Source organism: Sorex fumeus, unplaced genomic scaffold (genome assembly GCF_029834395.1).
Source record: "Sorex fumeus unplaced genomic scaffold, SorFum_2.1 ptg000086l, whole genome shotgun sequence".
NCBI lineage: Eukaryota > Metazoa > Chordata > Mammalia > Eulipotyphla > Soricidae > Sorex > Sorex fumeus.
Window position 1 is genome coordinate 26,765,713 of NW_026606143.1, and position 13,202 is coordinate 26,778,914.

The 13,202-nt window shown below is 43.2% G+C and overlaps 1 protein-coding gene across 1 annotated transcript in view; it reads right to left on the minus strand.

Annotated features, from left to right (window-relative positions):
* The window catches only part of POLA1 (DNA polymerase alpha 1, catalytic subunit), a 341,043-nt gene that overhangs the window by 181,950 nt on the left and 145,891 nt on the right, over positions 1–13,202 (minus strand). The window contains exons 31-32 of the mRNA XM_056131121.1: positions 7,175–7,306; positions 594–768 (exon numbers count right to left, since the gene is read on the minus strand). Coding sequence (XP_055987096.1) covers positions 594–768; positions 7,175–7,306 — 307 coding nt within the window. The remainder of the gene's footprint in view (positions 1–593; positions 769–7,174; positions 7,307–13,202) is intronic.

Here is a 13,202-nt window from a genome sequence, read left to right on the forward strand (position 1 = left end):
GACAATCTAGGGCCAAGAAAAAAGGCAAAGAAACATCAAAGTTTTTGCGTCTGTCGGCACCTCCCAGGAGGATAAGAAATTAGGAATCAGCCAACTTCTAGAAGAAATTGGCGAGTCTGGGTTTCGACTTCAAATTAAAGCAAGAGACTTGTGTGGATACGAGGGTACCTTCAGGAAATCAGATGTTTCAAATAAAATACCTTCATGTTCAAAAGTGATATGCTCTCTTTTTTATAGAAAATATCGTTGGCGACAAAACAAGATGAACCAATAACCGAGATCACTTAATACAGCTACAAAACGCAAAGTCAAAAGACTATCATGGCGCCTGGAATCTTCCCTACATCATCTCTTTGGCCTTCCCTCAATATTTACTGTGTGAGTGCTTACTGGGGACAGACATGTGGTTAGAGGTACCAAGAACATGGAGCTCAGAGTCTACGGAGGGAGCTACAGACATTAACCAAAGAGCCAAATAAATAAATAAAGGTCCAGTCCTAAGGAAAGATGGTGATAGAGCACCGTGCCTATAAAGGTCCATAAGAGGTGAAGAATTCCCACGCGTGAGGAGCTCCGTGAGCTGGAACACTTACCTAACCAGGTGGCAATGAGGACAGCATCGAGCCCGTCTATTGGCTCACAGATTCGAACCACGACTGGGTGGACCTGCTGGGCCAGGTAATACTGGGTGTCAATGGTTAAATTCTCCTGTTTCTGCAGCTGCTCAGGTGCATAGGCCCTCTGGTTCGCACTGAGATCTGACCCATCCTGCAGGGGAACATTACACAGATAAAATTGTGAGAAACTCAATCACACACAGTTGCTCGATTCAAAAGGGGAGCAACTATTTGAATTCTAGGTGTTCAATTCTGAGCACCAAGAAATCCTCTTGACCCTCTGGTAAACATTTGCAATGTGTCCAAGAATAGGAAGATCAAGGAGAACATCTTGCCTGCTGTCCAAAAATGTAAATCCAACATGTGTTCTGTTCTATTTTTTGTTGAAACAAGAAACCACCAAGAGGCATGACTAAATATTCCACGGGCCATATCACTGAAAATTGAGAGGTCCTACCAACAATTTGTTTAGTCAACAAGTTGTTTTAGGAGTGATGTCAAAAAAATAAGTGTGGTACTTTTACTATGTTGATGTGATCTCTTCATGCTGGAATTCGAATCTTAGCATCATCTTAAAGATCTTAAGGGCACTATTTTCTAAGAGAGTTGTAAAAACAGTGAAGGATCCTGGTGCCATGGCTGCTCTAGGAGGGAAATGTTTGACCACCAAAATGAAGGGTACCGGGCTGCGTGCTGTTCACCCAGATCCTTCTTCCTCAAGTTCGAGGGCTACCTTGACCAGGGCTTCCTCTAATAAAAATGAAAGGCGGGACATTCTGCAGTCCGTGGATGATGTAGCCATCTCTGTAAACTGAAAGGTCATCACTCTCCTGGACCAACATCCAACGATTCCCTTCACCCTCTCTTGTCTACAGCAGCAGAATAGCCAGACTAGGACACTGCACCTAGACACAGTGCTCAGCAAAACAGACTCTACCAGGAATCTTATTCTTTCATTCCAGCTAGTAGGTCTCAAGGCCCCGCCTGAAGCAGAGGCTTCCATACAACTGTCTAAATCATGAACAACTAGAAACCGGGGGTCTCTTTCTCTGGCTCATCTTCTCAAGAGAATAAACAGGGATGATTACCAACCGGGTTCTGCCTGATGGAAAAGATAATAAGATACCTAAAAAAGCAGCAAACTTCCCGTAGAGTACAGACTTTGCCTGCTGGAGTCCTGGGCATTGTATGGTCCCACTAGGGACTCTCAAGCACAGAGCGGAGGGAGAGTAGCCTTCAAGCATCAACAGAGTGGCCCCTCAACAAAACACAAAACGCATTAAAAGAAGTAAACCTCGGATGAAAAGACTTGCTTATAATTATATCCAGGAGTTTGCAATACAATGAAAGAAACTAGGCAAGATTAATCAACTTTTCCTTTGTTTTCCAGCGACCACCGGCAGTGCTTGGGGCTACTCCCAGCTCGGTAATCGGGGACCATGTGGTGCCAAGAATGGAACCCAGGCCTCCTGCATGCAAAGCATGTGCTAAGCCTGCAGGACTGTCTCCCAGGTCCAGTAGTAATCAACTTTAATTGCTGTCCTTTACGAATGCTGAGTTGTTAAGAGTATGAGAAAGGTAACAGCGAAAGACAAAAAGTTGTGTGAAGAATACTGGGCCAGTGATTTTCTGCACAGCTGTGCACAGACAGTTTTTCAGATGGATTTTTTTCCCCCAGACAAATGACATGTACGGGGCTTAGAAGAGTACAGCTTTTATAAAACTGGTTGGTGGTGAAGATTAATGCTAAGTTTAAGAATTTTTTTAAAAGGCCACTAAGTTTCCTGCCTATGTATGATTCGACAGTCTCAGTAACTAGAGATACTCTCGGTAGCTTGCCGGGCTCTCTGAGAGGGGCGGAGGAATCGAACCCGGTTCGGCTGGGCTGGCTGTGTGCAAGGCAAACGCCCTACCACTGTGATATCGCTCCAGCTCCAACTAGAGATGGTTTTGTTTTTTAAGCTAAGGGTCAGCAACAGGACTCAGTAGTAGAGCACTTGCCTCGCATGCAGAGGGCCTGGCTGCAGTTCTGAGCCCCGCGGGTTTCCCAAGCACCTCCAGGAATAGTAACAGCTGAGAACTGAGCTGGGAGTAGTCCCTATGGCAAATCAACCATATTTCTTGCTGTATTTTTAAAACTGTGTTCAAATTATTAGATTTCAAAGAAGCAGTCAGATGGCAGGTTTTGCAGTGCTGTTCTGGCAAAAATATTTACACGGTGTAAATTCTATCCCTCAAAGATGTACACGGTATGTACAATAACATGCAGACAATTTTAATGATGGGGAAGAAGCTATGTAGGTTATCCTTGAAATGCCCACGTAATAATTTGTTAACTTCATTCATGAAGTACATAATTCACAGAGACAACCAGATACAGACAATTCACTCATCTTTTGTAGGACACAAATAAGAAAAAAACAATTTTTGGTAATTCTAAAGGGTTTAAAGGGTTTTCTAAGTATAAAAACATAGGCATGGAGCCAGAGTGATATTACAAAGGGTAGATCGTTTGCCTTGCACATGACCGACCCGGGGTCAATCCCTGGCATCCCATATGGTTCCCGAAGCAATGCCAGGAGTAATTCCTGAGTGCAGAGGCAGGAGTAACCCCTAAGCATTGCTGGGTGTGACCCAAAAAGCAAAATAAATAACCTGCTGTTTAATTAAAAAACACACACACACACATACAGGCATCATTGGAAAAAGAAAAACAACTAAGAAAAAAACATAGGGATTCTTTAATTAGACGATACACTTTTTCATAAGTCATTTCCTGTCATGGGCCCTTTCCTTTGGCCATGCTACACTTCACTGCAGCTCAAGTATGGTCTTCATTCCCTGAGGGTCCTAAAGAGAGTGCGCCAGCGGTTAGGCATAGATAGGAGGGTCTCGTAAGCCCAGCAGGAAACACAGCACCACTGCTTGACAGCTGCCTCCTGCAAACCTTCCATCTCTGGCCATAGCACAAGAAGACCTCTTGGTTTCCTGTCCCCCCAATGGTTGACAAGTGGGCCCCATAAAACAATGAGGTTAAAAGGCATACTTTTGGGAAACTATGTGTAATAAAAGTCAAATAAAGATTTAAACCTTAACCAAAAACAATGCAGCTGGCTGGCAGGCCCCAGGCACCCCCGGGGTGGTCCTGAAGGCCCTCGGGGCACTTCCAGGGTGACCTGGGAAGTGCCCAGCACAGCAGGGTACAAACCCCAATTTCAACTGCCAAGAATTGCTGGTGGAGCCCCTGGGCCTCTGGAGTACCATGTAGGAGGCTCCTCCCCCATAAAAACAACCCACTTAAACCAACGAGTGAAAGGAGATCTAAACTTCTAGCAAAAAGATTAGCAGATAGGCTATGCTTGGAGGGCATCTGTGCTTAGAGCAGTAAACAGCTCTCTTATAAAAAAAACACATCATCATGCATTTTGAAAAACATAGTTGAAAAGTATAACTATGTTAGGAAACACAAAGGATGACTGGAGTGCTTAAAAGCAAAAGAGGTAGGCAGCTCTGGTGAGTGAACACGCTGAAAGTGGGCATGTCCCGCTGCTATGGGACAAAGGCAAATTAAAGTCCTACTGGTTTTCTTGGGACACCGTGAGAATAAATTAACGAGAAGAACCGTTAACTGTACTTTCAACGAGCAAGTTAAGACACAGCATTACTGGATCAGGAAAATGAACATACATCAAAATGCATTTCTTTTGCTATGGTAGCATCAGCATTTGTGCTTTTCTCCGTCAGCTAAGACCAAAGATGAGGGGCTTGAGCGACAGTAGAGTGGGAAAGGCGTTTCCCTTGCATGCAGACCACATGGATTCGATCCTCAGCATCCCATATGGTCTCCCGAGCACTGCCAGGAGCAATTCCTGAGTGCAGCACCAGGAGTAACCGCTGTGCATTGCCGGGTGAGACCCAAAAAGTCAAAGGAAAAAAAAGACCAAAGATGAAATCATAAGGCCTAATAATTAGACACTAAGGAACCAAAGTTTGACTGTAAAATACATCAGTCATACTGCCATGTTGCTCCATCCAAGGGTTAGCTGAAACAAGATCGTGGCTGAATTTCCAGAATCTGGATATTATTTCAAAGTTGTATTCTGCCATGTGCTCTGTCAATAATAATCTAAAAGTTTTTTCCCGTATATGTTAGAACTTCGGTGGGAAGAAAAATCTGGCCTATCCTCCGCCCCTCTTGGAGAGCCTGGCAAGCTACCAAGAGTATCTCGCCTGCACGGCAGAGCCTGGCAAACTACCCATGACGTATTCGATATGCCAAACACAGTAACAAGTCTCATGATGGAGACGTTACTGGGCGTACTCGAGCAAATCAATGAACAACGGGAGGACCGTGTCTACCATGTCATTTACCAAAATATTTATTTGCGTAATATTGAAACTTGGGTTTTTTTTGAGATGGAACTTGTCAGAGGCAATATGCAAAGCACATTAAGGCATTGAGAGAGTCAGACATTTATGGAAATATTTTCCTGCAGGAATTGGCTTTCTGTAACAGTTCTTAATCAAGGGTAACCCTAGGAGGGAGACGGAGTCAAGTGCTGATTCCTGTCCATGTACTTAAATCATTTGCTATGTACATCATCTACCGCACCAAGGCGGTATTAGCAGACAACTTGTAGATTGTAGAGAGAGCACGACTTGAAAACACAAACTGTAGTTCACCAAAGATCAACCTTATTGAAACGAAGCTTAAGCTTTACTGAAAATGTTCTTACTGTGATAACATGATGCATTATGTAGAAATTCATGAACCAGAAGTGAATAATGAATCATGCCCTTTGATAGAGAAGCCATGCCACAGTAACTATCAAGAATATGCACACAAGTTATATATCGACTTAGAAAAAAACAAGTGGTTTAAGGATGAGCCCTCTCCTTTGTTCCAACTGGAATGAAAGGTTCCTAAAGAAAAACTGCTCAGGGTTGGAGTGATAGTATAGTGGTAAGGGCATTTGCCTTGCACATGGCTGACCCGGGTTGAGTCCCAGCATTCAATATGGTCCCCTGAGCACCACCAGGAGTAATCCCTATGCATAGCCGGTGTGACCCCCCCGCCAAAAAAAAACGGTCACTGTGCTCCCGTTGTTCATTGATTTGCTCGAGTGGGCCCAGTATCGTCTCTATTGTGAGAGTTGTTACTGTGTTTGGCATATTGAATATGACACGGGTAGCTTGCCAGACCTTACTGTGCGGGCAAGATGCTTTCGGTAGCTTGCCAGGCTCTCATGAGGGGCGGAGGAATTGAACCCAGCTCGGCCGGCCTGCTGTGTGCAAGGCAAACACCCTACCACTGTGCTATCGCAAATTGTTCTTTGGTCCTACCCATCCCTGGGCTTGTTACTCCCAAAAGAAACCGGTTTGTGATTTAAACCTGCATTCCAAAAGGCCCAGAAATCTCCTGGAGGTGCTACCTGGAACTGAAAGAAGGTTGAGGAGGTAGGTTCTAGATGCCTCCAGTCAAAAGACAAAAAATAACAAAACATAATAGGCTAAAGAAAGGTACATTTTTATTGTTCACCTTTCTTCGAGTGATAGCACAGCGGTAGGGCATTCGCCTTACAAGTGGCCAACATGGCCGACCTGAGTTCGATTCCTCCGCCCCTCTCAGAGAGCCCGGCAAGCTATCGAGAGTATCTCGCCTGCACGGCAGAGCCTGGCAAGCTACCCGTGACGTATTTCGGTATGCCAAACACAGTAACAACAAGTTTCATGATGGAGACATTCCTGGGCCCACTGGAGCAAATCGATGAACAACGGGAGGACCGTGACCGTGACCGTGACCTTTCTTCGAAGCCATGACTTAAAAACAAGAAGGGCAGGGGTCAGAGCTATAGAACCGTGGGTAAGGTATTTGCTTTGCTTGTGGCCGACCTAGGTTTGATCCCCAGCACATCCCATATGGTCACTCCAGCACTGCCAGGAGTGATTCCTGAGTGCAGGAGCAGGTGTAATCCCAGAGCATCATCTGGTGTGACCCCAAAAACAAACAAACAAACAAACAAACAGAAACAAGAAGGGGAAAATGCACTTACTCTCTTATTTTATGTATATTCTTAATGGAAACCTTTAAAAATTATAAAGGTTGACGTGACAGAACTTTGGTGCATTTTTATTAAGTTAATGTTAGTGTTTGAAAAGTGGCTGCTAGTTTACAAAACCTTTCTCTAAAATCATCTCCAAAACACTGATCTTACATGTTTTTATGAAAAAATTCAATGAAATACACCACATTTGACGAATGTTTCTAAATGTTGTAAAACCAGGCAGATGAAACCATCTCTTTAAAGCATCAATTATTTGAAAAGACTTGGAGTCAGAGAGATAATATGGTAGGGCATGTGTATTGCACGCAGCTGACCTGGGTTTGATCCCCAGCACCCCACATGATATCCCCAACCTTGCCAGGCGCGATCCCTGAGTGCAGAGCCAAGAGTAAGCCCTAAGCACTGCCGCATGTGGCCCTCCCCAAAAAGTATGCTACTGTGACAATGTGCATATTCAAATATGAGTCTTATGAATCTTAGTAGTACTATCACCTGACAGATGATATAGGACACAGTATCCCCAGCCTTCAGCTTTCTGCCTCCTTGTGAATTTATCCAGAGGGCAACGTGTACGTGAGGAAGATTTTTTTTGTCGGGGTAGTCCTGAGGATCCTTTGTCAACGCCTGTTAAAAGAAAAAAAAGGGCAGGGGCGAGAAACCAAAGCGTTAGGATAAAACCCTTCTCATATAGAAATGCTATAAATACATCTTTGTTAGACTGATCCTAGCCATATAAACACATAAATGATAAGAGCTGGGCGTAAAAGCAGGATCCCAAGAATATTATTAGACATTCCACCCTGAAAGTTCCTCTTTCCTTCATGTAACCATATGCCACACTTGCGAGGAAGAAGCACAGGACTCACGGCCATGACACTTAATACTCGGGTAACAAAAATGAATACTAAGTCAGCCTCCTCTGCAGTCTTAGTGTTAATAATTTAGTCCTGATGTTCGCAAATTCGCTCACTGAACTAGAACTAGCCAGGCCTGATGGGTAATGGCTACTCTGATTTTACAGTTTCTCAAGCTCGGGTCCAGAACCCTGGGGTGGTGCAGCGACTGCATGTTTGCAGAGGAAATTCTTTCACGCTCTCAATGGTTCACTTAACGCAAGCACTGTCCGCTAAGATGCATGTGTCCAATGGGCATAATGAATGAAGCGTTCAAGAATTCAGGGCGTCCTGCCACAGAGGTAGGGGGGATGGGGGATGGGGGTAGGAGGGATACTGGGACTGGTGGTGGTGGAGAATAGGTACTGGTGGAGGGATGGGTATTCGATCATTGTTTAACTGAAACCCAAGCACAAAAATTTGTAAGTCTACAACTGTACCTCATGGTGTTTCACTAATAAAAATTTAAGGAAAAAAAAAAAGAATTCAGGGCGTCCAAGACCACAGCCATCTGAGAGCAGAGACCCTGGAAAAAAAACCACTCAAGTGGGGGTGGCTAGCGGGAGAGGGCTCAGGGAGAAATTTGGGGGTCAGAGCCTCATGCCTCCTGCAGGTACAAGGGCTGCAGGTCGTTCCTCAGCACCAGATGGCAACATAAGCACCAGAGCCCCTGAGCATCGCTAGACAAGCACCACCTGGCCTGGCCTGAGCATGGCAGCAAGCAGCAACCGGGCCCCTGAGCACTATTTGGGGAGTCTCCCCACCCCAGCCGAAAAGAACAAAACTGAAATTGGCGCCGGAAAGACACTTGGGATTTTAAGAAAAATGGAAGGGATGAGAATATGTGCGGTGGGGAATGCAGGCGAACTGGAATTCAATATGCACAAAGGGAAAGGGCCCAGCGAGGCCCCGGAGGGGCGCATCTGAAGACAAGAGCAGCGACAGGGAACAAACGGGCCGCTGCGTGCGTGGCTGCATTCCCTCAACTCAAAGCTCCACGGGGCTCCTAACACCCTTCGGGGAGGTTGCAAGATCAAAACCATTCCCCCAACAGTACGAGCTGCACTGGCGCTACAAAAGCCTCTGCACGGTGGTGGGGGTCGAAGGCTAACCCCGCCACACTTGGCACAGATCCCGATTTTCACTTGAAAGAATAATGGGCTCACCAGGGTGTGCCTCTACTTTGGACCACTATCTATTACAGGGAGGGGAGAGGAAAAAGAAAGAAGGGATTGCCACGCCAGCAGCACAGGCAACAGGACATGCTGTGTCTGATGCAGTTCAATGTTTCAAGCACGAATCAGAATTTTGGAAGGAGCGTTTGCTCTGTGAGTGTCACAGCCTCTAAAAGACTTTCCTGAAAATTAAAAAATAAATAAATAAATAAAAAATAAATGACTCTCCTGATCACATTAGTAGGGATCATTTAGATTTTTAAACTTGGCATGAAACTGTTAATATCTGGAATCTTGTCAAGATCTGTACTACCTGTACTACCTGGGCAATGGACATTTAACAAATGACCAGAAAATAATGCCATTCATGGGCAAAATATCCGCTTGTGGTAATACTGCAATATATACCAAGAGATTTCACTATAAAGGGTATGAAAGGCATACTGAGATAGTTTCTGGTTCCACCTTACAAATGATTGTTAGCAAAACACAGGCCTAGAACAAAACAAACAAACAAAAAAACCACACAGGCTTTTGGTATACAGTCAAAAAATAAACACAATTATTTAAAAAAATACAAAATACTTCTTTCTAATAACATGGGTAAAACTACATTTTCTTTCTATATTTCAACCCAAACCCACATCATAACAGACTAGATACTCAAGCGGACACAAGAAACCATTATATGGTTTGAACTAAGCTAGACAGTAAAGAAATCGCAAAACTGTTAGTATACACTCCTTTAGAGAAAAGAGTGGACCTTTAAATTGTTATTTTCAATGGCAGAATTGGGGAAGGAGGACTTTAGACCCAACCCACGGTGCTCAGGGCCCACTCCTGGAAGTGCTCGGGAGACCGTATGTGGTGCCAGGGATCGAACTCCAGTTAACTGCATGCAAGGCAAGAGCCTTACCTACTGTACTATGGATCTAGCCCAAGAATTCTTTTTTTTGAAATCATGCATGGGCTTACTGCTTCTAAAAAAACGAGGAAAAGGGCTAAAGAAATAGTAAAGCGGGTAGGGGGTTTGCCTTGCACATGGCTGACCCAGGTTCGATTCCCGACATCCTGTAAGGTTCCTCTGAGCCCACCAGGAATGATCCCTGAGTGCAGAGCTAGGACTATGCCCTGAGCACTGCTGGGGGCAGTCCAAAAACCTAAATAAAAATTAGGGCCAAGAAATAGTACAGTGGTTAGGATCCGTTTGATTCTTCTTTTTTTTTTTTGCTTTTTGGATCACACCCTGTGATGCACAGGGGTTACTCCTGGCTCTGTGCTCAGGAATTACTCCTGGTGGTTTTCAGAGGACCATATAGGATGCTGGGATTTGAACCTGGGTCGGCCATGTACAAGGTAAACGCCCTACCCACTGTACTATCACTCCAGACCCAGGATCCATTTCTTTCTCTTATTTCTCATTGTTTGTTTTGAAACAAACATTCTCAATGTTTCAAGCACAAACCAGAAGCTTGGAAGGAGTGTTTGCTTTGTGAGTGTCACAACCTCTAAAAGACTTTCCTGAAAAAAAAAAATAAATAAATAAAAGACTCGCCTGATCACATTAGTAGAGATAATTTAGATTTTAAAGTTGGTGACAAATCGGACAAACACCTCAAGCATCGCTGGGTATAGCTCTGGACACACAAAAGAATCACCATGTATGGCCCTGAGTCCCCAATAACACAGAGCCAAAGAAAGAAACACCACATCTTCGGACCCTTATACTGATTCGCCAGCCCCATTAGCCAAAAATCCCCACTGGGGCCCAGGCCCACCTGAGTGCCACCTGGAAGCCTCCCAAAAAGAAACAATATATCACTAAAAATTAACAATGGTCTAATTTCTGTTTTAATCAAATGCAGTAAACAAAAGCTCTTGGAGCTCATTTTCCGAGTGTGAATGTAACCCAGGACCAGAAAATTTGGCAATTGTCATAGAAGAAGAAAGCAAGTTGTTGGAAAGGATTGCATAGGACAAATGAAATACTGGCCTAGACCCTGCCCTCAGGGTAGGAGAGGGTCTAGGGAAACTCTACAAGTATTTGAATTACCTCAAACTTGCATTATGCCAAGTGTTGGTTGATCTGGACTGGTAATGCCACATTAAAACCTTTATCAGTGTAACTCTACTTAAGAAAACTGTAAGAAATCAGTGTAATGCTACTTAAGAAATCTTTTTCCATCAACAAGTCACTTCAGTGCAATGTTAAGAAATTCTGAATTTCATCGGACACATTAGATTGCTGCCATTTAGTGACTTTTACAAGTTAGTTTTAGAAGCATTTATTTTTTAAAAAAATTGCTTCCTGGAAGCTTAGGCTCAAGTTGGTCAGGTCTTTAGAAAAATCACCTGTGAAGCATTTTTTGTTACTTTATGAGATATATTTAAAGCTAAGATTGCAATAATTCATAAAAATCACATACAACGCTGTCTAAATTTCTTTTGGTAGAAAAGACTAAAACTTCTACAATGAAAAATCTCCCTGCTATTCCTCTCCACCCTAGGCTAACTTCACATTTTCAAGCCATACCCGTATCAAACACATCTATGGCCCTATCTCCAGTTAGAAATAGTCACACAAACTCTCCCAACTCACAAGTATCCAGACAAAAGTTAGTCCTTACACATTGCCTTTGATGTGTAAACAGTTTACTGTAAACATACACAAGAATACCTATGCTAGGGCTAGAGGGGAGGGCATTTGCCTTGCACATAGCTAACCTGGGTTCCATCCCAGGCATCCCTATGGTTCCCCTAGCACTGCCAAGAGTAATTCCTGAATGCAGAGCCAGGGGTAACTAACCCCTGAGCATCACTGGGTGTGACCCAAAAAGTAAAGAAAAAAGAATGAGTATGCAATACAGTCCTTTAGCCAGAATTTACTGTAATCAGTTTAACACAACAGAAATTCTTCTTTATAAAAAAACCTTAAGAGTATGACACAGTATCTTTGATAGATGAGAGCATTGTGGAAACATGAACTATGCTTGACTCATTCAACTTTTAACCCAGAAACTAGCACTGTGGACAAAACAAGTATTCTATGTTTGATGTGGGTAAATGATTAAGCAAGCTCTTATGTGACACGGACTATGTCAAATGACACAAGAAACAGAAAGACAGTTTGAAGTTTTGCTACAAAAACTACTATATGCACAAACCAATCACACCAAGCATTAACTTACTGTTACTGATAATGTCCCTATAAAGCCGTTAATTACTGAAGATGGGTTCTTGATATTATTCTTTATACTTAATTTTAACAATGAAAATTTAAAAATAACAAGATCATAGGTTTCATCAGAACTCAGAGATTAGTTTCTTTATGTCTATAAATTTTTACTATAATCTTTTACTTATTAATGAAGACACATAAGCAGTAGCTATAACATTTTCTTAAAAAGGGGGCTGGAGGAATAGCACAGCAGGGAAAGCATTTGCCTTGCACGTGGCTGACCCGGGTTCAATTCCCAGCATCCCATATGGTCCCCTGAGCATCGCCAGGAGTAATTCCTGAGTGTATGAGCCAGGAATAACCCCTGTGCATCGCCGGGTATGACCCCCCAAAATGTTTTTTCTAAAAAAAAAAAAAGCCAATACTCCTGTTTTTAGGACAAAACACACTTTGTACTTTTATAGGCCTATATAGATTTTCCCCTTTAAATTTTCTTAATTCTCATCGCCCTTACTAAATTTTCCACTTGTGAGATTTATCTATTTCATGTAAATTCTAAAATTCATTAGCACAGAATTATCCATATTTATTAAATTTACATACCTCTGAAAAATTAAGTTTGCTTTAAAAATTATTTTATCAATCTTTCACTATTTTGTGTATTCTCAGGAAAGAATGTGTATTCATTTCTATGTGGATATCACCACGTCCACAAAAAAAAATCTTTCCCAGGTGTGGGATAAAAAAATAGATTAATAAATTACAAATGGTCGAAGGATCTGAAGATGTTGCCTTTCTGAAAGCATTTTGGGGATTTTGTTTTGGTTTTGGTTTGGGGGCAGCACTCAGGGGTTACTCCTGGCTCTGCACTAAGGGATCACTCCTGGCTGTTCTTAGAAGACCATGGGGGGTGGCGGGGATTGAACCTTGGTGGGCCGAATGCAAGGTAAGCGCCCTCTCCTCTGTACTATGGCTCTGGCTCCTGCAGATATTGCCTTTCTAACCGAGCTCGCATTGGGATCCTGGTAACACTGACCCTGCTGATGGCCTGCTGTTGGAATGAAGCATACATAAGAAGTGTGGGTAACAGTACCGGAAACCCTGAGGCCTAAATGAAGACAGTTTTAAAATAATTTAAAAAAACATGATAGTAGGTGAAAAAAGAGGCCCCTAAATTCTTTGAGCCATGAGGATTTGGGACACACCTAGCAGTGCTCAGGGCCAACTCCCGATTCTATGCTCAGAGAATATGGTCATTGCTGGGGATTGAACCC